This window comes from Convolutriloba macropyga, chromosome 11 (assembly GCF_964194025.1).
Source record: "Convolutriloba macropyga chromosome 11, txConMacr16.3, whole genome shotgun sequence".
In the NCBI taxonomy this organism is placed as follows: Eukaryota; Metazoa; Xenacoelomorpha; order Acoela; family Convolutidae; genus Convolutriloba; species Convolutriloba macropyga.
The window spans coordinates 30,249,401-30,276,716 of NC_134478.1; the positions used below are offsets into that span (position 1 = coordinate 30,249,401).

Here is a 27,316-nt window from a genome sequence, read left to right on the forward strand (position 1 = left end):
CTGTTTAAACATTTTAATAAAACATTTAATTGTGATCATAAATTCCATGAAATAATTAGTGAATAAATAGTTCCTATTATAATTGTACAGATAGAATGGCTGACGAACTTCGTTATGGTATGATTAAGTATAATATTGAAGAAAAAACTTTTATTATTATTGATAAAAATACAACCATGATATATGACTCAAGATTTGGTCTTATGGACTTGAAAGCTCTTAGTTTAAAAGATAAATTAGAGAACGATGAGATAGATAAACTTATAGCATACATGACACCACTAATGAATAAATCGTCAGATAGAAATACTATTAATACAGATAACTATCAGTTCTATTTTAATAAACTTCTTGATTCAAGAGGTATTAAAATTCAGAATTATTTTATAACTAAAGAAGCAATTAATGCTAATGGTATTAAAGCTAAGACATTCTCATCCATAAGTGGAATTATAGCTCTAATTTTTATGATATATAATTATATTAGACCCGATCCAACAGTAAGAACTGCAGCACACTTAGCAGCACATGCAAGTCAAATGATAAATAGGACGGATGCATTATTGAACTATGGATTGGGATCACCACCTTCATATCAAGAGAATGGCGAAGCATCGCTGATGTCCCATGAACAAGATAGTTTATCTAGTAAATCAATCCAACTAGATGAATGTGCATTTATAGATTAAGATACTGAAGCTCTAAACAAAAAGGGTAGAGATAATTCAAAAAATCTATATAATAATAATAATCAAAAATTTAAAGATGAAATTATAAATTTTATTAGTGATGAAACTGAATTGAGTAATGAAAAGATTGTAGATAAAAGACATAAATAAAATACACTTAATAAGTTTGCTATGGAAATATTAGCTAAGTTTGCCTTCTCTAAAGATCATGCTAGAAGTTTAATTGGAATTATGGCTAGTAATAATTGATTATTTGAGGTTATAAATATAGTTTTAAGTTTGATTAGATATATGAGTTTATATTTATAATTTTAAGTTTGACTAGATATTTGATATTATTAATATTTGATAATTCAATTCCTTATTAATAATGCATATGAAATGTTTAGATTGTAATTATGGATGTGGCACCCCACACAATTTGCTCTTTCATTATAAAACAGAACATAAAGATAAAGTTAGTAAGTGTGCATGTGGAAATCAAACAATAAGGGGCAATTGTGTGGAAGAAATTTGTTCTAAGATAAGAGGTACTGCTTCTAAGTGTTCTGGTTCTAGCTCTAGCTCTATCTTTAGCTCTAATTCTAATTCTAATCTGCGAAGCAAGGGGGTACCAAGAGCGAAGCCCCTTTCACTGATTCTAATTCTAATTCTAATTTTAATTCTAATTCTAATTCTGATTCTTATTCTGATTAATTGCTCTCAAACGAAGTTTGTAGCAATTATATTAGTCCTGTCGGTCTTTTATGCGATTTTTCGCTTGACCAATTTTTCGTCTGACGCTTTTGACTTTTCGTCCTCAAAAACGGGATAAACAGGTAGCGCCCAGCGGGCATTAAGTGCTCTTAGAGCCTTTCAGGTCTGTTTCAGCTCACACTGTTTTGACGACTTATACTTCTACTTATGGTGTGAAGGGCGGTTCTTAGAGATTGAGACACCCCCCCCCCCCTGTTGACCCCCACCCCCACTATTGGCTCCACCCCCCGTGCTTTTGCCCCCCCCCCCCAACCCAATGCTGCCCCCCCAACCCAATGCTGCTCCCGCCCCCCTCAGCCCCCGGTGCAATCCCCCGTGGCTAGCAACTGACCAAGCCAACCGCTCGCCGGTCATTTGAGAGCAATTCGCCCGACGTAGGTCGGTTATGTTTCTAATTCTGATTCTAATTCTGATTCTAATTCTGATTCTAATTCTTATTCTAATTCTAATCTGCGAACCAACTTCACTGATTCTAATCTGCGAAGCAGCTTGTGATGCCACGGACAGAGTCCGTTCACTGATTGTAATATGCAAAGCAATTGTAGGGCCAATAGCTGTGACTTTTGCACTGAAGTCCTAGAATTTCTAATTGAAGTCTTATTCGGAAGAAAAGGCGAAATTCATTACTAAATTGCATCAGATTGTTTACAATTGGTTAGGATTCAATCTGTTGTCTGTTAAGAATATTTAACAAAATTTTCGCATAGGAATAGTCAGTTAATCTTGATGGCTTCAGTGAAGCCTTAGCATAAGTCTAGTTCGATATTGAAGTTATTGAAATCAATAGAGAGACTTCCAAATGTTAAAGTTAGAAAAAATTTTATTATTGCTATTAGTTTTTCAATCTTGTAAAACCACCTGTTTAACAACTGCTAAATGTGGCAGGTTGAAACTTTGCATAGTTATAGCCAAGTTATAGGACTACAGTTTGTAGGAACGGGAATTCCTAAATTCGGTTTATAAATTGAATTAATAACAAAATTCGAGCAAAAAAAAATTTTTTGTAGGGGGGATGTTAGTATTAGAGGATATCAATATTTAATGTATCAGTAGTAAGGATATCGATATTAATATATCAGTAGTTAAGATATCAATTTTAATGTATCAGTAGTAAGGATATCAATAATAATAATAAATATATTTCTGAATAACCAATCATTTTTTTATCATTTATGAAAACTGTAATTCGGTCATGCACCTAGATTGAAGCTGACTATCCTTCCTGAGCTCTGCTATGAACATTGTTAGAAATATTCTTGCTAACTAGTAGAGTTCTGTTTTTGTTTGTTTGTTTGTTTGTTTCGTCATTGGTATACATTTGTTCATCAAATGATGAGAACTATACAAAATTTTTGCTTGTTTTTGTAGAGAAGTGGAAGTCACGATGAATACCCAAAAAGTGCCGTGGAGAAAAAAGGTCCACTCATGGAGAATTATTCTAGAACGTTCTTTTTCTAGAATTTTTTGACATGATTTTTAACTTAAAATTAGTTATTATTACCCAATTAATTACCTGTATTAAAGTAAAACAATAATTAAATCCTTCTATTAAATAGAATGCTTTGTATAATCTATTAAAAATTAAATAAAATTGCAAGCTAATATATAAATATGTCTGATTTTCGATATTTTCACTCGTTTAATATCATTCTGCTAATGGCGATGGTCATTTCTGTTAATGGAGGCGGCCATTTTAGCATGACATGCACTTTTCCTTTCCATCATTTTTTGAACTATTTATAGATTGAGCAAAGTAAGCGCGTATTGTGTAAAGTTTTGCTTATGGTAGTGGATAAAACAGGGGTTCCAGTCAGCAGACGGCTTGGCCCATTTCCCCGAGTTTACGAAGGGGAATGGGCCCAAGCTGGCTGGTGGCTGGAACCCCTGTTTTATTCACTACTCTAGTTCAAACGGAAATTTATTTTTTCTTGATTATGAAAATGTTGCACCAAGGATTTTTTACTCAGCTGAGTTTTTATAAAATTGTACACCGGAAGTTTTTTTGAACGCGAAATTCCAGTTAAAATTTTCTGTTTTCAAGAAGTTTTCTCAGCATCCAAACTCATAATAAAACCCTTCAAGAAATTGTTAAACATAATTTTACTGTAACACTTTTTTCAACGCCAGCACATGTGAGCCTTTTGTTACCCCCAAAAGTTTTCGAAGCCCTTTTTTGTCATATTAAAGGACCATCCTGTATTTTTTTGGTGTATTTTTTGTTTTTATGATTTTTCTTCTAGGGTACTAATCTTGAAAGAAAACAGACAGCATGCTTAGAATAATGTGAACACGTAATAGTTTTTTTGATTACCTTCAACCATGATCATGATAATAATCAATTGGTTTTCACAATCTGAGGACGTGTTATAAAATAGATACAAACACATCACTCATATCTGACAGATAATCAATATAGGCTTTAAAGAACCCTAGTCAAGTGATGCCTCGAAGAAGTTTAAAGGTATTTAGCAAGAACGCCCTGTTACCCTGCAAGAGCCCTGTGGGTTGAAGAGCTTTTTATTAGATTCCAGCTTCGCAATAAATAAAGTCCTAATATTTGTGACAACAGCCTGATTTTTTCAGCTTTCCTTGAGGATGTGTATTTTCCATTAACGCAGACCTTTTTGCGCCGCTCTATAAATTATGCATGGTGTGTATTTGGAACGCTTCAATAAAAATGCTTTCGGTTTTCACTGTAGTGGAAAAATGTGTTTGAATGGAGCGTTGTTTATACACAAATCATATATATACAGCAGTGGTTTAAACATATAGGAAAAACAGTTTGTGCGTTTGTGTTTTGCTCGTTTTTCCATAGTATAAAAAAGCTTTCCCTACTACGTATTACTCATATTCTTGCATACGGTGATAGAAAGCCATACTGAATTTTCCGTACTCGGACGAAAATGGTGCATCCTTAACAATTTATTATGAAAGCTTTTCTTTAATCTCCGCCATAGTTTTTGTTCATTTTTAAAAGATGAAAGCTAATATTTCCTTATCCTATACTTTAATCATAGCCGATCTCTATTATGTACACCTTTTGCACAGTTTGAGGCTATAGAAATGTAAATAATTTCTGGCCGGCATCTTTTAAATTTAATTTTGTGGCTAAATTTCTGGTTCTCAATATATTTAAATTTAGCTGAATTTCGAAATATTAACACCCTGACTTGATCGCTGCCTGTACATGGTTTCCTATAATATAGGAGACAGGGAAATTTGTTGCACAAATTGTATTTATTTTTTTATTTATGAAAAACGCTAAATGCTTAGATCAATTCTTAAAAAATAGTATTATTAGAAAAATTAGTAACTAATTTCCTCAATCTTTTGAAAAAAAAAATGGCGAAAAGCGTATTACGAACTAATGTATTTTCGGTTATCCTTTTTTTATTTAATTATTTTTGGCTGAGCCAATCAGCGTTCAGAGAAACTCCAGCCTCGTTTCTGGGCGAAATTCACCAGAATATCATTCTTCGTTGCTCTTATTACCAGGAAATAACCCCGGGAATAAATGAAGCTATCAGAATACAAATTGAATGGCTAAAAGCCGACCCTCAAGTTACACCAACAGCTGCCGAAAAACAGCCCGTTTTCGAAGTTTTTCACGCCGACCGGAAACGGATTTTCATCGAACACGCCTTAACAGAGGGCGATGGCATTGTTACAAATACAAGCACTATTAAAATTCTAGACAGCCGCTTTGAAGATATGGGAAAGTATAAGTGTATTATAAATAAGGGCACAACTTTCGGGGGAGACGAAAGCCCGGTTGCCGACGTTAAACTAACACCTCGTGTTTTTATCGACCCGACCATTATGAAACTCGATAGAAGGAAAGAATACGTTGAGTTACATTGTAACGTGTCTTGGCTGAAATACGCGACTCCTGGGTTTGGGCGACAGAATGTGTTGCTGAATGACGACACGACCAGTTGTCGCGAAACAAGGATTGAGTGGTATGCAGTTACCCAGGAGCGAAACTGGATCAACCCGCACGACCCGTCGGCTCTCGAATCTGCGCTTGAGAAGCGGAAGCCTGCCAGCGGTATTGAAAATGTCGTGTAAGTTGAACATCTGATTAATACTATATGAGAGTCTGGACAAATTCGAGACGGAGTTGAGAATCGGTTCGATGTCTTTTAAAAGATACCCGATGAAATTTGCAGAATTGCAAAAGTTATGTCTCTATTTTGATGATTAAAAACCAAATTTTTCAACTTTTTTGCCAATCTTCATATAGCAACAGCTGCGGCAAAAGAGTGGTGGAGTTTCATAATGCGAGAACAGAAAACCCGCTGATAAACCCGCAAAGATAAATTTAACAGTTCAAACAGCATACTAATAGCCAGCGTCAACAACTGACCAGCAAAATGTTTAGCAAATAAAATAACCTGGATAAAAATTAACACATTCTTATTTATAAGATTTCGTGTGCAACTTTGACTGCACGTTATTATTCAAGTAACATACAATGTAGCAACCTGTGAAATGCAAGGCAACACGTAAAGTTTGAAAGATAAAGTAGAGAGAGACTTAAATTGCAGTAATTGACATAGTCGTGCTCATCATACCCGAGCAGGTTGACAATTATGTATAATTTAGTTGAAATGCGTACGACACCTATACAATGTTTATCAGTACTCAAACAAAACAGTACAGCTGTAAAGATACTCTTTTGACTTTGCCGCCCATTTTTTCCAAACCAGTCATACAAATTCTTAGAACCAATACGTACGTTTACATGTTTACATGTAGATGTCAGTTCATTCACTCTTCTTTCACCAGAGAGTGCCTTTCCAACCAACTTTTTTTGTGTGAAGAAACCGTTTACTATATCACTTTGATAATTCTGTCAAGGCATGCGCGCTAAAAAATTTTGACAGTTCGTAAAGATGGAGTTCAGAAATTGATGCGATTTTGTTTTGACTTCTTAAGTTTCTTAATTCTTTGAATTTTCTTTCACGAAAACTAATTCTCAATAGAAAGTTTTACTGCTTTTGTAATGGCTCAATTGTTCTTTTATTTGCTTCTCCGTAGTTCATTACCCCCTATTGATACAAGGGTTGTATGTACTGTTTATAGATTTGATTAAGAGTGTTAAATTGAGATGTGATATTACATAATACACAACACTGATAAATCTATTCCACTTATTTTTCACTGAAGAGACGTTTTCCTTCATACTTAATTCGGAGTCTAACCACACACCTAAATATTTGCAAATTTTGAGCTCTTTAAAACGTCCCTTTCTATATGCGTCTTCGCTTTATACAATGTTAGTTTGTTTTCCTCTGTCCATTTTGATGCTTTACACATATCTGATTGTAGTTTTTTAAACAAACTTCTAGAATACGTTAGTTCTGTCGGCAAATAGCACAACCTGATTTTTTCAGGCACGTCAGTTAGATCGTTGATATAACTGAACAACAGCAGTCGTCTTATAACTGTACCCCGTGGTATTCCACAGAGAATGTTTTTTAGTTGAGTAGTCACCTCTGATTGAAACGTACTGCTTTCTATCATGCATATAATTTTTAAGCAAGCTAAAATTTTTTCCAACAAGTTCGTATTTTGTAATCTCAACATTAAAATTTGATGATCAACGGTTTCAGAAAATTTTGAAAGATCTAAAAGCGTACAATAAGCCTTGAAAATGTTGCCTCTGTTGATTAGAAGATTTTCCATAGTTTCAACTACTGCATCAGCTGTTGATCTCTTACTGAGGAAGCCCATCTGTTTTAAAGACAAGATTTTGTTTTTTAAACAGTAGGGTCGCAACGTTTTTGTAGATTATCGTTTCAAACATTTTTCCACGGACCGGTACTATTGATATTGGTCTAAAGCTAGAGACCTTGTTCTTGTCACCAGTTTTGTGTACAGTTATATCCTAGCTCTTTTCAGACTATATGAAAAAAACTTCAATGCACCCGTTGAAAAGCAATGTTGGTGCTTCACATACCACAGGTTTGATGATCTTTTAAAATTTGTTTGAAAGCCCTTTTTTATCACAGGAACTTTTGTTTTCTGATTTTTTGTTGTATTGTACATCTCACTTGAATTGGTTCCAGAAAAAAACAATTGAATTGACTCGATTCAATTTAGAATGGGAACCACATGATCTTATTTTTCATGCTGGATTTGGTCCTGTTCAAAGGAAAAATCCGTTCAGTTGTTCAACTTCAATGGTTAAATTATGGCTTCCTGTGAGATCTTCATAAGGTCGTCGTATCCTTTTAATATAACTATAAAACATTTGGTTGTTTTCGTCTTCACTTTTGTCAAATAAAATTTCGCAAAAACTTGCTTTAGCATTTCTTGCTAATGACTTGACCAAATTTTTTGGGTGTTTGAAAAACTTTTCTAATTGCTTCAATTTTTTCATTTTCTTTTTTCATAGTTTTGATTTTTTGCTCTTGCATTTTTATTCCGTTTGTTCTCCATGTTTTTCAGTTTTTGTCCTATTCATCATTATTTTGTGCTAGGAATTGATCGAGAACGTCTACGATATGGTTTTGAAGTGCTTCAAGTGCCTCTTCAAGTGGAAGTTATTACATATGCTGCTCATCAGTTTTCATATTTTTGTACAGCAACCAATTGAAGTCCACTAGAAACTCTTCAGTCAAGTTCGAGCATGTGATGTTCTAATTTTAAATGAATTCCCTTTAAAGTAATATAAAAGTTATCAGCTCTAATATTAACATCTTCACTTTGAGTTTCTCTAACGACAGTTTGATCATAATTTGGCAGTAAGGACGGGGGTGCTACTAATGGCCTTTAGAACTAATGCTGACATTTTTTCTTTATTAAGAGCTTCAGTGTTGGTATCTTCAGTTGTATTTTTTTATGCTTGAGTGTAACCAGTGTGTCAGACTTAACCGCGATCTATTATGAGCAGTATATTTTTTGTAATTGAGAAGAAAACAAGCTTTTTGCATCTGAGAGACAGCATAATGGCTTTTTTCTTACAATAAAATTAAGTAAGTTAAATCATCGGTTAAGATAGGGCATATTCAATTGTCAATCAAAAAGAACCTGTATAGTTTTTCGATAAGATTGCAGCAGTTACTTTCATTGATAATTAATTAAAAGAATGTTTTTTGTTTAACTTCGTGTCTCTTATCTGCTAAGTTTCTTTTTTTCGTTAACAAACTTTACATCGACTTTACATCGAGCACGTCAAAGATATATTGAGATGCATTTAGTGAACAAACACAAAAAAAACAAGTACATTTCAAGTATAGTTTTCATGAGAAATATATAGTGAAAAAGAAGCATAATTCAAATATATTTATGAAAACAAGTATATTTTACTGAGATTGCAAAGTTGAAAAAATGTTTTTTGAAGAATTGAAGCCTTCAATGCATTTGTGCAGAATTGAGCAAGATGGACGGCTGCTGACAATCTTCATAGATGATGACGACTATTACCACAATACGAGGAACTTCTATGAGAAAGAGAACGAGAAGAAGAAGTCATGGAGACAGCTGGAGAGGGATCTGATCAAAATCACTGGCATCTACTGGTGTGAGTTCCAGTACTGCTACGAGAAACAGATGCAGTATCAAAGGGCACATGCAGTTGTAAAATGTAAGCGGGCGATTGATAACTTTTAATTTCTTAAAGATACCAAAGATTTCAGTTTTAAAAATGTGATTTCAGATTTCGCAAAAAATGTACAAAAAAATTTAGCAACCATTTTTTTGTTTGTTGAGTTTAAGGAATTGATAAGGTCGAAAATCCCGCTTTATGTTTGTGTGGCGGCTGAGCTTACTAACTCAATTACCAAATTGAATAGTGCTTCAAGGCCATTTCAAGCCTTAAAGCCAGAATAGCGTGACAAGCAAAATTTAATGCTACATTCTATCGAAGCCATACAGATTTGTTAACTTTGTTCAACATTTATAATCAGTGACTATTATTAGTACACAATTGTCATACATGAAGTAAAACTCAAACTCGAACTACCTCAACCATCAGCAAAACAATGCTACGACTCAACAGTATTAGAAATACCCAAGTAACAGCAGCGTCAAAACAAGCTTGTGCCCTATCAAGCTAATTTCGTTGAAGAACATCTGAAAGAATTAGGAAAGTGCAAAGCAAGTTTGGACTATCATTGGCTTGCATATATAAGCAAAGGCACGCAACCAGCAATGAATGCAGAGCAAAGCAACGCAACCCAAGCAGTGAACGACATCGAGAGTAACAACAACTACCCAACGGACAACCCAGTTGCTGAAACAATGCAAAATGGAGCAACAGCAAGTGGCCAAGAGACGGAGAATGTTTCGGAAACATCTTCAGCAAAGCAAAGGCGCGAGGAAAGGATGAAGAAATTTGATATCGAATTCGAAACCAAAATGCGACTGGAACGGGCACGGTTCGAACGGAGGAGGCTAGAGCTGGAAATGCAAATGAAGGAACTGGAAACCAAGCACCAACTACTGGAGTAAGAGCGCGAGTTAGAGCGCAAAGTGAAGAGAACAGCATTAGAGAACGATGATGTTCGTTCGCAATCTACTGGTGCTCGAGACAAATCACCCTTCAACTGGAACCCAAAGAAGAGAGATGTCTCAGACGGGGCCAGCAGGGTCGACAACCTTCTAACACCAGAACGATCAACAGCTCGCTTTGAAGTAACCCCTGAAGTGAACAGGTATAGTCACTTCTCACGATATCGCAGTTCACGAGACCGATCCTGAAGTGTTGAAGACCGAGACGTTTCCCCCAGAGCTGTTCTACGATACAACACTGGCTATTCAGGTAGTAGTAACCTACCAAAGCTGAAGTTGAACAACTTCGAAGGAAACCCTCTCGAATGGCCGGAGTGGTCTAGTATGTTCATTGCTACAGTGGATCAACGACCAATACCAGACTCAGAGAAGATGAGCCATCTGAAGACTCTACTGACTGACAAGGCAATGTCAGCAATCTCTGGAATGGGCTATTCTGGACAGTTCTATGGTGGTGCATGGAGCATTCTGGAAAGGAAATTTTAAAAGGCCTCATGTGATCATTGATGCACAACTGGAGAGTCTTCACAAAGCAAGTCAGGTGAAACCACACGACTCAACAGGTCTGATCAGTTTTTCGGTTGTTGTTTCGAACTTTGTGAATGTGCTCGAAGAGTATAAGCAGATTGGTGATCTGCAATCGAGCTCGACACTGTATATGGCAGTAGATAAACTACCTCAAGTTCTCAAAGAGAAGTGGTGGTTCTATGTTGATGATAAAGATGAAGATTGGCCTGATCTAATTAAGTTTGAAAAGTGGCTATCTAGGATAGCATTCGTGCACGAAGTGTTTTCAGCTTTCAAGGGAGAGCGAAGAGAAGAAGACCGAAGAAGCACAAATAGAGACAAACGGTTCTCGAAAACATGGAGCTTCTGTGCAAGTTCGAACGCGAAAGAAACGAAGCAAACGCAAAGTGATCGCTGTCCGTTAGCTGATGGCACTCATAAAAAATGGAACTGTTCACTATTCAGGAACATGAGTGTGAATGATCGGTACGCAGCAGTGAGAAAGCAACGCTTATGTTACGGATGTCTAGGCAAAGGACATGCAATCAAAGATTGTAAAAGTCAACGCGTGCGGTATCAATGGATGCATCAAGAAGCACAACCGATTGCTACACTCAGAAAACCAAATGGACAAGGGCAATCACGCAGTCAACGTAAGCGCAGCAACAATCAACCAGAGTAACGAACTTACTAGCTTTCTTCAGATAGTTCCTGTCTCAATGCAGAGCGGTGGCAACAGGCTGAACACATATGCTTTCGTCGATAGTGGTCAACGGTTTCATTCATCGATCAAAGTGTGCAAGAGAAGTTACGAGCCCAAGGCACCGATGTTACGCTCAGTATAGCTGGCATACACGGAACACAGGATCTGAAGACATAAAAGGTTCCTCTCAAATTAAAGGGACTACATTCAAAGGTGCATTCAATCGAAGCGTTTGCACACACGCCAATCTCTCTAGGAATCACAAACTACAACTACAACAAGCTGAAGCAAAGCTTCAATCACTTGAGTGTTCTACCCAACAAAAGCTTCAACTTGGTGGAAGTTGGCATCATCCTTGGTCAAGATGATTATGAGCTACAACGCCCATTGGACTACAAGATAGGAACACGAAGTGAACCTTTCGCTGTTCTAACAGAGCTAGGATGGGTAGTCAGTGGACCCATGACGGGCCAAAGAAGAAATGTTTGTCATTTTGCCTTTACTGAAGATGTGAAAGTGGCTGAGAATTTCCAATCGTGGTGGGATATAGAAACGTATGCTTCCAAAATCAATGTCGTCAGTCAGTCAAAGAAGGAACTGCAGGCACAGAAGATGCTAGAGAGTACGACGAAGTTCACAGGCGAGCGGTAAAAAGTGGGAATGCTGTGGAGTGAACCAGAGCCAAACCTACGAACAACTACAGCTCAGCCCTGGGTCAGCTTTACTCACTGGAGCGAAGATTCCAAAGGGACCCAAACCTGAAGAGTTTGTATCATCAGTCAATAGAAAAAGATATAAAAAAAAGGATTCGTAAAGATATTGGACGAGTCCAAAGTTAAAGGCATCTTCGGGAAGGAATGGTATTTGCCGCACCGTCCAATGCTAAACCCGAACAAGCCTGGCAAAGTAAGACGTGTTTGCAGTGCTGCTTCAAAGTTCAAAGAAGTATGCCTAAATGATAAGCTACTAGCAGGACCTGATCTGCTACATGGGTTGATTGGAACAATATTCAGATTCCGTGAAGGACCAATAGCCCTAAAAGCTGACATCGAATCGATGTTTCTACAAGTGCAAGTTCCCGAACAGGATAGAACTTGCCTGAGGTTCTTATGGCGTCCAAGAACAAATGAACCTGTTCAGATATACGAATATCAGCGTCACGTATTTGGAGCTAAGAGTTCTCCAACTTGTGCAAACTACGCTCTCAAGCTATTGGGACTGGATAACGAAAAGGAGTATCCGATTGCAGCAAAGGCAATACAAAACAACTTCTACATGGACGATTTCATCAAATCAGTAGAAACCCCGGAAGAAGCAATTGAAATCTTCAAACAACTACCACCTCTTCTCTCACAACATGGATTTGAATTGAAGAAGTGGATAAGCAACAACGATGCAGTTACCGAAGCAATCCCAGAAGATTTGAAGTCAATCAGCAACACGAAGCAAGTCGAAGTGGAACCCAATACGGAGGGATCCTCAGTGCTAGGACTGCAATGGATCGTATCTGATGATAAACTTCAAGTAAGCAGAGGAACAATCAAGGAAGTTGAAGCACTTATAGCCCAAAGGAAGATTTGGTCTTTGGTATCTTCATTATTTGACCCGATCGGATTGTTTGCTCCGTTCAGTGTTCACATGAGACGACTTCTTAAAGGCATCTGGACTAAGAACGGGCAACATTGGGACAACGAAGTGGAGCCTGGTGACGAAGCAGAATTCTTGAAATGGAAAGAACAACTTCCAATCGTGGCTGAAACAAGCATTGATAGAAGGTACTTCAACGGAGAGAGGGATAAAACCGAACTTCATATGTTTGCTGACGCATCTGAAGACACGATTTGTGCAGTGGCCTGTCTACGTTCACAAACAAAAGAATACTCAGCTGACTTAGCATTTGTCATTGGAAATTGCAGAGCGGCACCGATGAGGCATCTTTCAATACCCAATTGGAATTGCAAGCGGCAGTCATGGCAGTGAGGCTGAAAGAACAGATAGTCAAGGAACATGAAATGAAGATAAATAGTTCCAGTTTTTGGTCAGACTCAAATACAGTATTGCAGTGGATACGCAGTTTCCATCGTAAACAACAAGTGTTTGTGGCCAATCGAGTAGCTGAGATACTAGATACAACCAATGTTTCACAGTGGAAACATGTGAGCGGTATCAACAACCCAGCGGACATTGGCACCAGAGCAATCAACATTGAAGAACCCAAGAGAAGTGTCTGACTCACTGGGCCAGCCTGGTTGAAACGACCGAAAAGTGAATGACCAGAGCAAGTGAACGTAATCCTTGCAGCAGATGAAGAGAATATACCCTCATCAGTCTTCATGATACAAGCTGAAGAAAAGAAAGCTGTTATTCAATGGGAACGATTCAGTAATTTCAACAGACTAGTGAATACAATGGCATACGTGCAGCGAGCATTGAGCAAACACAAACCAGCAACACTCGTAGTCAGCATTGAAGAAAGAGAAAAAGCAAAATCAACAATCTTCAAGTTACTACAGCGAGAACATTTTGGTGAAGAGATGAAATCTCTCAAAGCTGAAAAGAAAATTCCAAAAGGCAGCAAAATCCTACAATTCTCCCCTTTCTTAGACGAAGAGGACTTATTCGAGCCAAAGGCAGAATAGGCAAAAGTCAATTGAACTTCAATGCAATGCATCCAAAATTACTACATTGGAAACATCGTGCGGTTGAATTATTCTTGCGAAACGAGCACAAGGACAATCAACACGAAGGCACAGAGCATGTGAGACACATTGTTCAGCAGAAGATGTGGATGCTAAGCATACGGAACGCCTCAAGATCAATCAAGAACAAGTGAGTTACCTGCAGAAAAGGCAGAGCACAAACGATAGCACAAGTCATGGCAGATCTACCCGAAGAACGGTTAGATGCTTCAACAGCCTTTACAAATGTTTGAGTCGACTACTTTGGCCCTTTCATTTTGAAGATTGGGCGAAGAAATGAAAAGCGATGGTGTTGTCTCTTTACTTGTCTAACTATGAGAGCGGTGCATATAGAAGTGGTACCTAAGTTGGACACAGACAGTTGTCTCAATGCAATAAGGAGATTTATTGCTCGAAGAGGCAAACCAAGTACAATCATCAGTGATAACGGAACGAACTTTGTTGGAGCTGAAAGAGAGTTTGCAGAGTACGTTGCGGCATGGAACAAAAAAGGATCCAAGAACATCTAATTCAACGAGGAATCAGATGGAAGTTCAACCCACCCGCAGCACCTCACTTCGGAGGAGTATGGGAACGGTTGGTGAGAAGTTGCAAGAAAACAATGTCTGCAGTGTTGGGGAACAGATCAGTCACCGAGGACGTTCTTTCAACAACGATGTGTTTTGTTGAGCAGACATTGAACGCAAGACCATTGACTCCAGTCAGTTCAGATGTTAATGACTTAGAAGCATTGACCCCCAATCACTTCTTGCTTGGCAACAGGAAGGTTTGCTTACCCTATCTACCATGCGCAGAAGAATTTGTTGACCATCGAAACCTCTTTCGACAAACTCAAGCCTATGCAAATCTAATAGGCGACACATTTCGTAAAGAATATCTGCCAGCTCTGAATAATCGGCAAAAATGGCGATCTACAGCAAATGAAACCCTTAAAGAAGCCGATCTCGTTTGGTTGATCGAAGACAGCAATAAGCGTGGATATTGCAATCTAGGTCGAGTCACGGAGACCATCAAGGGGTCTGACGGTGTGATTCGATCAGCGATAGTTCGAACGAACGACGGAGTGTACAGGAGACCCGTAGTGAAGCTCGCCTCAGTACTACCTGGGAAAGATGTTTTCGCGATGGAAAACAGGGCCGGCGATGTGGCGGCTGAGCTTACTAACTCAATTACCAAATTGAATAGCGCTTCAAGGCCATTTCAGGCCTTAAAGCCAGAATAGCGTGACAAGCAAAATTTAATGCTACATTCTATCGAAGCCATACAGATTTGTTCACTTTGTTCAACTTTTATTTTCAGTGACTATTATTAGTACACAATTGTCATACTTGAAGTAAAACTCAAACTCGAACTACCTCAACCATCAGCAAAACAATACTACGACTTAACAGTATTGCATCAGATTCTTTGCGATTTGATTCCGAATCAACCTGTTATTGATACAGAATATTCGACAAATCTTCTACATAGATAATAAATTTCCCATGACATCAAATTTACACAGAAAAAGTGACGCTATGGAAAACTGTTCTCATTTTGTCGACATTATTATCTACAACCAATCAACAGTTGAATTTGACATGTAAATCCACGTGACTAGCGGCATAAAAGGAGCTTGAAAAACTACCAAAAATCAGAAGAAGTTTGCAATTTTGGTTATATTAAACTGACATACAGTGCGTATTGAAGCACCCTTTCTTGAGCGGTTGATTACTTGTTACTGTGTCTTGCTTCTGTAGATCATATTAGTGATTGTACAGTTTTAATTTTACTTTGACTTGTCGAAAAGAGAATTAACTTTGATATTCTCAAAACTTTCTTTCTGAGGAACGAAGTTCCTAAGTAAGAGAAACTTTGTGCAAAGCACTTAGTCAGTTGCTCTTACTGGTTTTAACGAAGCCTAGCCTAGTTTCAATATTGGTGTTATTGAGGCCAGTTAAAGACTAGAAATTGGTTATTAAAGCTAATAGTTGGAAATTCAGATAACAATTTTCTTTGCGTTCGCGCTCTTTGGTTACTTGATTAACCAAGTTATTTATTGTTCCGAACAGTTAATAAGTATATTACTAAGGACTGTACTTCGAGATAATTTGACGTTTCGATTTATAACTTGAGTTATTAACAAAACTCAACAAAAATTTGATTGTTTCAATTTCAATTATTTTGTTATTCTGATAGAAACAAGTTAGTTAAACAGCAAAGCTGAGCAATTAGTTATCAGGAGTAATTGAGCAACAAGTAATGCAACGGTAATCTACAGTATAGCGGATAATACATTTCACAAAAGTTAACTGCAAAACACAATATCCGGACAGATTTGAAACCGCTGAAACGAACTGGACGGTGTAAAGTTTTCCTTGACTTTGATAGGAGAGCAGCCGTTACAGTTTGATTTTGTGAATAGATTATTTCAATCGTTTGCTCCTAATTATTTTTTATTAAGTTTTGTAAAGTGGACAAAGATTTTACTGAAATACAATTATGATTTTCAGTAATTTTTTTACCTCTATCTTTTACATGCTAATCTTACATGCTAATCTCGGATATAGAACACACTATTCCCTACTAAGATTTTGCTTGATGATCTGTGGTCAATGTGTTTAATTACAGACCCCATTCGCATGGACAGTGAAAACATGGAGCGACAGATTACTGGATACATAGACGATGACGTCATTCTAGAGTGCCTGGTCATTGGAGGCCCCTACTACACTATCAAATGGGGCAGGGGCAACAAAACACTCAGCCACAACTCTGGCCAAGTGTCCAGGTGTAGTAGTAGTACCAACATGCGTGAAATCTAATTTAAAAAATTGATCTTGGCCATATGTATTCCAAGGTCTTTAAGATCGTCAAACATACCTCAAAATTATTCCCACGACTCTGTGTTAATTCATCATAACTACGCTGCTGAAGCTTATATTGACCAGACCTGTAAAAGAGAAGCACTGTATTTCAATTTATTTCATATGTCCTTAGGCTTTGAAAACAAATTAATACTTGAACAAAAAACAAAAAATGATAGTAATGAGGCAGAAATTTAGATTGGGACCAGTAAGAACAGTCACGATCGATGCCAATTGGCCAGACCCTAATCTTCGATCGCATTATTCCACATTCGCATAACTGCTTTGCTTACGGAATCCAATCATGAGACTTTTTGGCTCAAATTCGTCTCTGTACTCCCTGCGGCACCTTGTCCAATTTGATGACTGCATTTGAAACAGACATCAGCTTACTTAACTTTTGATTCTATAATTATATTTTACCTTTTCTCGTTGTCACCCTATACCCCGTAGGAAATTGTTGGATTTCATTAGCTTGTGTGAGGAAAAACTGGGCGAGGATATTGGGCTATATTGCCTTTCCTGTTTTTAACACCGAGAGAGCAAGTTTTCTTTATAACAGAGTAATTTAATTTTTCAACAGCTCTTAAAAATGATACCACCACCACTCTTTTCTAAACTCATGATGTAATTCAGGTCACGTGAGAGAGGAGACAAGCTCAGATACTTCGATTTTTACTATGACAAGAAGACAAAGCAACCCATTAAGCTGATTTTGAGGGGAGTGCAGTACTTCGACAGGGCAGAGTACTTCTGTAATGCGACCTCTTTCGACGGAAACGAGATATCTGCCTCTTTTATGCTAAGAGTCAAAGGTATGCTCCATGAATGTACTAATTAACATTACCACACGACTGTTATCCCCTCACAAGTTATCAAACTCTGAATTAAAGGTGGAGGTGGCAGCGCATATTCATTTATTTTTGCGGGAAGAGCGCTGATAAGTGATGAAAACAGAAAAAGAGCTGCATTTTATTAATTCAGCGTTTATTCGGCGCTTTTCCGCAACCTTCTTATAACGTTTAAGCGCTTTCAACAAGATAATTAGCGCTAATTTGCAACGTTGCGCATTCTACACACGTTGCGCATCCCCCCCCCCCCCAAGTGAAAGTGCACGTGTCATTTCCATAGTAAACCACTACGTAAAAAAATGGCATTGACGTCTGGGGATTTGCAAATAATATGCACCCACTAAGCGGGGGGACACAAACGGAAAAGATTCAGCATTTTTTAAGCGGTACTTTCCAAATTTTTTTGAGCCAATTTAGCACTTTCCAGCATTTTTTTTTTCAGTACTAATTCAGCGTTTTCTCCGCTTTTTTAGTTCTGCGCTTCGAGCAATTTTTCAGTGCTAAATCAGAGCTTCGAACAAATTTCATCAGTGGCAATTCAACACTTTCCCTCTTTTGTTCAGCGTTCATTCAGAGCATTTCTTGTATTTTCAGCTCTTTTCCGTCGTTTTTTTAAAATTTAGAAAGTCTGATTTTTTCGCAATGTATTCCTCCCGTGCTTTTTATCCGCCAAATTTTTATCCGCCAATTTCCACCACTTTACTGTGCAAAAATAGCAGGTGTGCAAGCGGGGGAGGGGTGTAAAAATTTAATACCCAATAAGCTGGGATCACGAAACAGAATAGATCCTTAGAATATGAGTTTTCTCAAGGACTTTTTGCAATTTTCCCAAAAAATCAATTTGATTCTGTAGCAAAAATGTAAGAATATATCAGCAACTTAAGTTTTTCAATGGTGGGTTAAAAGACTTGTCATAAAGTGCTCGGAATTCTTATTAATTGAGAGTCACTAACTGAAAATTTTCAGAAATATTGAAAAGGAAGTGCATGAAACAAGAAAAAAAGATCAGCAACGTAAATACAATTTTTTGAAGTTTGTGCAAGTGTGTTGGTGCGAAAATTTTAGTCGATTTAATAGCGATTAATTAAATTTTAGATGCAAAAATTTAATTTAATTTAGTTGCAGAAAAAGCACTTTTCACGCAAAAATATCTGTAATTTCGACCTATGTAAGCTGCTACGATAGTACTACGAGAGTGCGATACGAAGAATTGTAATTTTTCATTCAATCCTTCTTGCATATACTACATGTGCAGATTTTACGGTTTTGTTTTATTGATTAGGCCAAAAAGTTTCACTAATCTGTTCTGATCGTCTGCCTCTTTTCATATGGCATCCATACCAAAAAGAGGAGTGAAGTAACTAAGTAGAATAACAAAAGCAGTGCTCTGCCAGTGTTTGCATTTTCTCTAGTATTTTTTCCAACTGTTGTTTTTGCAACAAAAACTAAATAAATGGTTGGCTGACTATTTGCTCTCGAACGAATGTTTGAAGCAATTATTGTAAAAGTGAGTCTCTTCTGAGCAGATTTTTTTTCTGGACCAGTTGCGCTTTTCTTCTAGAACAGTCTTCTGCGCGCGTGCGCGGTTGGATATCTCGAGTGACTTTTTCAAGCTTCTGCTTCATAACTTTTGATTGATTTAAATTTTTTAGATGAAATAATTATTGAAATCTTGGTTCACAACCGATCATTGATATTATTTTTTATCAGTTCAGTTCGAATCCAATGGAATCAGAGATTTGAATTTTCGAGCTCTCAACTCGTTGGGCGAGACATCAAAACTCATTAGTGTGGGGTGCCCTCACTCATTGGGTGACATCCCCTCTTATTGCGCGAGATAAGGATTCAGAGGCTCGCATGCCATAGCTTCTCATTCAATAATAAGTCTGTTTGCAAACATAAACATTCAATAATAAGTCTGTTTACAAACATAATAAGTCTGTTTGCAAACATAAGACGGCTATAATCGAGCATCTTCCAAAAAGGTTTTATTGTGGCGAGTAAGGTCGCAGTCTGGCGTACAAAAATCACGGGCTCCAACCATTCCAACGTCTCATTCTTTTGCACGTAAAGAAATTTTGCAACCCTTTCTGAACAAAATTGCCCCGCCTGTCATTCGAGAGCAATTCGTCCGACGTGATCGAATTTTTTTTTTGAGGAAACCTTGGAAAACAGAAATGATATGACTCTTAATTTATAATTACTTACGAAAAAGGAGGTTTTGCGCAGGTTTGATAATAAAGTAAAAGCATTGCTCAATTTGACCTTGGCACCTATTTAACATTTCATGTGAGTTCAAGTTATACCACGGTAATGTTCAACTACTTTTTCTTTAAATTTTGAGAGAATTTTTTCTCCCAACAATGTAGACTGCTCTTGACCACTTCATTTTGTGACTGATCATTGTCTTCTGAATTGTAGCTAGTTAGTTTGAAGTTTTCTGTTTCAAATTCTTTTTACGTGATCCAGCAGAATGATTGTTTAGATCGCTACACTTCCTACATTCCGTTGGGGGTGATCGTGGGACAAGTGTTGCTGATATTCCTGCTAGTGGTCCTCACAGAGAAGTTCTTCACTCACAGGCCACACGACAGACTGCCCAAACACAGCGAGAGGTTCTCAGCACTCAAGGCCATGGAGATGACAAATACAGGACCGCGCCGAAACTTGTAATTTTTTTAGTAAATAGCTATTAAGCAAATTTTAAAAATAATAAGCTCATCAATTGTCCCCAAGAAACTCTTCAAATCATGTTTATCTGGCCGTTTCTTCATACATTGTTTGCTCCTCAATTTTGTCTCATAAAAATATTTTTTGTTCAATCCAAAACCAATGATTTAATGATTTTGTTTTTAAATTGAAAACTTTCAGTAAACTAACAACTCTGTATAAACATCTAATTTGATGGTCGGCCATTAATTGGTCCCAACAGGTCCCAATAGGTAGAAGGGCGAACAGTACTTGTACCTACCATCATTGGTAGAAGTATTTCTTAAACAAATATAAAACTTTTTTCAATGCTTTCCCATTTTCTTCTTATAAAAATACTTTATTGCCTTTCCAGCTATAAAAACGGACTTTGTGCAAGTGTCTAGCAAAACAATTTATTTTAGTATTGAATTCATTGGAGCAACTCTTTGCCCGTTATGTTGACTCTATGTCAACACCATTATAGTGAGAGTTAAGTTTGGGAACTTTGTGGGTTGCGAGCCCACAATTTCTTAACTGATTGCAATCCTGTGCTCTCCACTGAGCCAACTGGTTCATTGCGAGAGTCTTACTATGCTCTCTTATATTGAATAATCATTTCAAGCTCCATCTTTATGATCACAACTTATTTACTAGAGCGCATACTCTTACAGAATTTGCTCTAGTTTTTAAGCCACGTTAACTGAAATATAATTTCATAACTGTTTTTTTAACATTGAAGGCATGAACTTTATTTTCTAATTTTTCAGTTGAGAGAACTTTTGATCTAATAATTTTCTTTGACGTAATATTGGCGTAGTGTTGACCTGTATATATGTGTCCATAAAGCTGATCATTTATTATTCCAAACTTCCAAGAAATGAGCGTTCGGATTTTTAAGCTACCCTGGCGTTTTTGCCCAGTCAATATTGGCACCTGAGTAGTTTGTGGGAGAGATACAAAGATTACTGAAAAGACCTTGAAAAATTGAATCGATTGTTAGAAATTTTCAGTTAATGATTAATTTGATTTCAAATGGTATTACATTGTTACGAAGATGTATTTAAAAGAATAAACGATTCATACCACCTTTGACATCATACGAGTCCAATAAACTTATGAACCTAACCCATTTTTATTTCCATACAAATTTCTCAAGGAGAAAAAGAATTTAAATGTTTTCTTTTTGCAAATTTGCCAACTTTTCTTGTTTCAAAAACAAGTGTTTCTAAAAAAGCTATACTTATAATGAAATAGTTAAATTGATTCAAATGAATTTTTATTTTGAAATAGATGTGAAAATCTTTTTTTCAAAGATTAACTCAAATGGTATGAAACATTCAGTGAGTATCACATTCAACAGTAGACACTTTTTAAGGTTCGGTCGAGTCTTTTTTTCTTCTTATATATATTAAAGAACAGGCTAGCAGTAACTTTAAGGGAGATAATTTAAGGGAGGCAAAATTTTGGGTTTAAATTAGAAGCTTACTTTTATTGGCATTTCGTTTACAACACATATCACATTTAACAAAAAAAAACACACAACAAACCAATTTAAGTGAATTAAGTGGCTCCCTAGTAAAGATTTATCCACTCAATTAATCGCATTTTTTTCTCTTTTAAAGAAACAACAACAGCAACTGATTGACGTGTGAGAACAAATAAAAGTTGATGCAACTTTTGTCAATGTTTTTTTAATAACATACATCAAAGAGCATCTTATTAACGAATTAATTTGCATCAGCTGGACTCATCTTCTTTATTTTTGTTCTGGTTTTATTTTACATATTAACAAAAACGCTATTGAACTCGAATTAATGCCCGATAATCAAAATCTCGTTGACCATTGAAACTCCAATTTTTTCTCTGTCAATTATGAGAAAATAGTGCACTAATAAAATATGCATCTTTCATTTTTGTCTCTGCCACGGTGGTCTTTGACTAAAACTGAACTCATTAATTCAGCACGCACAACTAGTTCTAGGAAACCGTTTTATGTTTCGTTTTTAAAAATCCGCACCTTAAAAGTTTGATTTGTTTGAGTGGACCAGCATTTGGGGTCCAGATTATCTTTATCTTTTGGTTCGAGGATAAAAATCCTTTAGTTTGTCTTATAAGTGCATTATTGTCACATCTATTCTAATTTTTCAAAATAACAGGATGTAGGTTTACAGTCTTCTCAATCATAGAGTAACAGCATATCAGATTCAACGGGATCGATATTTTGGCTGAGAGTAATGTGAGAAATGAGCAGCCAGTCATTGAAAGAGAATATTTTTAAATGGATGAATCTTACGTAATGATGCGCTCAATATGCTGAGTTTTGCATGCATTTAGATGATTTCAGCACCTGTCACCACAATTAACAAATAATTATGTAAAATGTTTTGCTTAAACTTATTTTTTCAGCGCCTGTCGAACAAAGTTTTTTTTCAATAGTCTAGCGAAAGTCTTTTCATAAGTCTGCTTTTGTGCACATTCGGGATTTTTAAAAAATTTTCTCTGCTTCTGTGCATACAAGCAGCACTTAAGCAACAGGAAACGGCATCGAACCAGAGTAGTCCAACTTGAAAAGCTATCGGAAAAGTGCTAAAATTTTGTCAACTCTTAAGATAAAGCAGCTATCGCAGCTTGAGTATATTTCCATATTGCTTGATTGAATGAAACTATGTAGCTGAAGTGTAATTGTTTTCTTTCAATTAACCATGATGAAAATCGGACGCTTTTCAGCTTTTCTCCTTTGCGAAGATATGAATTATTATTTAAAAAACAATGCATAAATTGATTGATTAGTGGCTCGTTAGAATTGCAAAAGAAGAAGGAACTAACATGTTGATTACGTTATAAGCAAAAGTGAGTTATAAATTTCCACGTGAAAGAGTATGTAAAGAGTGTGCTGAAACAGCTGAAATTCTCGCTTTTTCTGAAGTGCTGAACTTTTGTAAGAATTATATTGAAACCTTGAAGTGTTTAATTTATGTAGATAATGTTTTGAAAGTTGTGCTGAATTCTTGTAAGAAAAGCGAGTAAATTATACAAGGAATATGCTTGAAGCGTTAAAAATCTCTTTTTCCTAAGCAGTGAAATTTTTTAAGAATTGGGCTTAATTTTTGTGTTGAATTTAATTGTTTTATGAAAAGATCAGAAATTCTGTACAGTGTGCTAAAAGCGCTGAAATTGTTTTTTTTGGAAGTGCTAAAATTATTTAGGAATTGTGCTGAAATTTTGTAGTGTTGATTAATGTAAGAAATGTGCTAAAAATTGTGCTGAGATCTTGGATGAAAAGCGCCGATTGTATGTAATAAAAATGCTGAAAGTGTTGAAACTATATAAGGATTGTGCTGCACTTTTGTAGTGTTGAATTTTTCTAAGAATGGTGTTCAAAATTTGAAGTGTTTATTTAGTATAAGAAATTTGTTGACGATAAGCTGAATTTTTGTGAGAAAAGCATGGAACTTTTGCAAGGAATATGCTGAAAGCGCTGAACTTCTCGTTTTTTGAAGTACTGAAGTTGTGCAAGAATGGTGCTGAAATGATGAAGGTTGAATTTATGTAAATAATATATTGATTGTTGATCACAATTTTTGTATGAAAAGCGCTGAATTTATGCATGGAAAGTGATGAAAGTTATGAGCTTGTCTTACTCTCCGCACTCGTATTGTGCTATGAGTTTTGATTTTTTGTAAACATTGTGTTGAAAAATGCGTTGCGTTTTTTTACGAAACTTTGTAAGCTATGTGCTGAAAGTGCTGAAATCTGGGTTCTTGGAGGTGCTGAAATGATGTAAGAGGTCGAGCTGATAAAAAATTTGCAGATTTTTTGTAAATAAAAGAGTTGACAAATACTGAAAATATTTATATCAGAGCATTCAGCGCCTAAAACTAAAGTTCAGCACATTCAGCATTTTCTTTACGTAATTTGAGCACATTCAGCGCATTTCGTACAAAATTTTATGCTTACAAACGCTCGGATCCCCTCCCGGACATAAACAGCATAGGAAAATATTAGTTTCGTAAACAGCATAGGGAAAAAAGAAACCAAATGCTGGGATTTATGAACTGTAAACGGTTAGAATCAGGTTTTCTTCAATTAATTTAAAAGACTCCACACTTGTTGAAACACAGCGTGTATCTCAAAGTTATAATACAGCTACAAGTAAATCCGTCTTTCTTGTTTTGAATTTTCGATCAATAGACTGACACATGACGGGATCGAGAATTATGTGCAAGCGCATCTCAACAATATGCCTTAATTCTGACTTCATTCTTTTTTGGAGACTTCAAACTCACCGTCTTTGACTTTGAAAAATCAACTCCAACTATTTTTTCTAATCATTGTTTGTTTCCCTCGAATAAGTAAAACATTCACAAAAAGCCATTGAAAGGAATGAAAACTGAATCCCTCAAAACGTTCACTTTTTCCTTTTTTCCAAAAGACTTTTGTCACTCATAGTAAATTGATCACGCGTTGCTGTTTGAGATAAACTTACTTCCTAAATCAATGTACCAAAAATCTGGCTCTTCTTCCGGAGAAAAAGTTTCTACGACGTAACGACGAGTTTTGGAGGAGCTTTTTGTCATGAGTTTTGTTGGAGTAAAATTGATCCAGGAAATGAGGAATCAAAAAATTGCGCTGGCTTCACTGCCGAACATAATTGGAGAGTGGAGAGAAGATAGGGTAAATGTTTTCATAGCTCGACTGTTTTAGAAAGTGTGAGGAATTTGGTTGGCAGAATTATTTTGTGAAAGCCTCATGATGCATTTCATGTGAAAAATTGGCGTACATTACTTTTTTCTTTTTAAGTCAATTTTGAGCATTTTGTTATTCAATTCTTTATTTTTTAATTTTAGCGCAATTTGTTTCTGAAAAAATTATTGTATATGGCAAACTTTTATAAATATTTAATGCAATTGTTTGACTTGAGGTACTTTAATTTTACAAATTTACACTCAAATTATTCCGATTTTATGCTTATTTTAGTCATTTTTTTACGTTTTTTGTATATTAGATATAATTACTAGAAAAAGGTTTTCGGTGCACCGTGAGGAATTTAAGTTTTGTTTTATTTTTTAATTGAAACTGTTTTGGCGTTAAGTTTTTGAAATTGAGCGAACGTTTGCCTCATATTTGAGTTCTAATAATAAAAAATTTTGCAAAACGTTCTTATGTGTCGAATGTTCAAAATGGGCCTCGGGTGCTAAAGAATGGAACGTTCCTGTTTTCTGACTCATTTTCTTTCTGAATTTCCAAAATTTACGAAGTAGTCTTTTTGTTTCTATGTTTTATGCAATGTGACTTTATTCTCCTGATTTTAGAATGTATCTTTTTAGCAATATTCTTAAGACCTATAGTTAAATTGACAATGCTTTTAATAATTATTTTCAACCTTTTTAGATTTTTTTTCAGGTTTTTAGTTTGCACTTGTCATTTAAAATAATGCATCTCGAGAAATTTTGTTCTTTAACGTAATGAAAGACTTGCAGGAAATGCTTTAGCAGTTTGTGACTGATTTTTTTTTCTGTGAAATGTTACGTGGCTATATTTTTGTTTTAATTGGTCTTTTGCCTTTGAATATTATTCTTTTCACTTTTTTCATGTTTAATTTAATTTTTGCAATATTTTAATTTCATTATTCCTACTATACCTCAATCAAAATTGAAGTATATCCTATTTATTTTAATAGAACTTACGCCAAAACAACAATTTTATGTGTTTTCCTGAGTAGTAAATTTTAGTTAGTTTTTGATTAATTTATTTCGGTATCTGAGAAAATTAGCTGCCTTATGTTTTCCTTTCGTTATTCTTTTTGCTGTTTTAGGCCATTGGATATTAATAACGATTTTTTTTCCTGACACAAGTCTCCGAGAAGTTTCAAACATTCCTTCGTATCTGTTTTTTCTCCTTTTGTACCAAAACAAGTTCTGGTGTAAAAATATGGCTGAACCGAAGATGAATGGCTTTCTTAGCTTCGTTCTTCAGTCAAGGTTTTAAACTAATCCTTCTGTAATGAGCTAATCAATTTGTTCATTCAGGCAAAAATTTTTGGAGCTAAAACTGAAGCAAGCAAAATTTAAATTGATATAAATTATTTTTGGGTGACAATTTTTATGCAATGAAATAAATCGCTCATCGAAATGTCAACTTTCATGAATAAATTTATTAATTGAATATGATTACATGTGTATGAAATAACGTCACTATAATATGGTTTTTTAAAAGGAACGATGATTTACAATATGCACTCGTTAGTGGTACATTGAACACTAAGCGAACAACTTTATCAATTCGTTTATAATATTAATATTATCCAAGCAAGCACAACTTAGAAATAGTTAGCCCGGGTTGCACATCATACAAAATTCTTAGTAGTCATACAAGGTCATATATGATTCCTAGTGATCATACTAGGTCATGTATGATTTGTATGGTTTCTTAGTAGTCGTACAAGGATCGTACCAGGAGATAGTGTATGTTTTGTATGACATCATATATGATCCTGGTATGACTACTAAGAAAATTCAAACCGAGAGAACAATAAAAATTAAAAGTTGAATTAATTATTCTTGTAAAACGGCCGAAAAAACTATATAATGAAGAAATGGCCGGCTAAAATGTCGATATAGCTGTAGAAATGCCATTATAACACAATAATCGAGTGTCTTCATAATGTAAGGTGGTAATTTTTGTTGGTTGTTTTACAGGAACGATGATTTGAAATACGCGTCAGTTAGTGGCACTTTGGATAGAAAGCAAGACGCAAACAACTACAACACATATCAGTCAACATCCAATGCTATCATTTGATCACTCAAATTCATTCACAAAATATATACTAAATTGTTTCCTTTTCCTCATGAACAAAATTCATCTTTCTTTATATTTGTGTGAACAAATTAACAAACTAATGCATATTTTTTGCATTTATAATAGAGTTCATCCGGCCTGATAATCAATGAGATCTGGCGGATGCAATAATATCAAGTGTCTGAAATATGAGATTTATTGAGTTATGTTATAATCTTCCGGGGAAAAGGAACCAAAGATCCAAATCCATCAACTC

The 27,316-nt window shown here is 35.9% G+C and overlaps 1 protein-coding gene across 1 annotated transcript; it reads left to right on the plus strand.

The window, feature by feature from the left end:
- Positions 1-4,218: 4,218 nt before the first annotated feature.
- LOC142349817 (uncharacterized) lies at positions 4,219-27,112 on the plus strand. The gene is made up of 6 exons (XM_075401600.1): positions 4,219-5,509; positions 8,822-9,036; positions 16,482-16,641; positions 17,354-17,532; positions 20,054-20,237; positions 26,958-27,112. The coding sequence occupies exons 1-6, from the start codon at positions 4,788-4,790 to the stop codon at positions 27,058-27,060; spliced, it is 1,563 nt and encodes a 520-aa protein (XP_075257715.1). The 5' UTR covers positions 4,219-4,787; the 3' UTR covers positions 27,061-27,112.
- Positions 27,113-27,316: the final 204 nt, after the last annotated feature.

Coding starts and splice junctions, on each gene's coding strand:
- LOC142349817 (XM_075401600.1), top strand. CDS start 4,788: ATGGCGAAAAGCGTATTACGAACTAATGTATTTTCGGTTATCCTTTTT. Junction 16,642..17,353: donor AACTCTGGCCAAGTGTCCAG/GTGTAGTAGTAG, acceptor GATGTAATTCAG/GTCACGTGAGAGAGGAGACA. Junction 20,238..26,957: donor ACAGGACCGCGCCGAAACTT/GTAATTTTTTTA, acceptor GTTGTTTTACAG/GAACGATGATTTGAAATACG.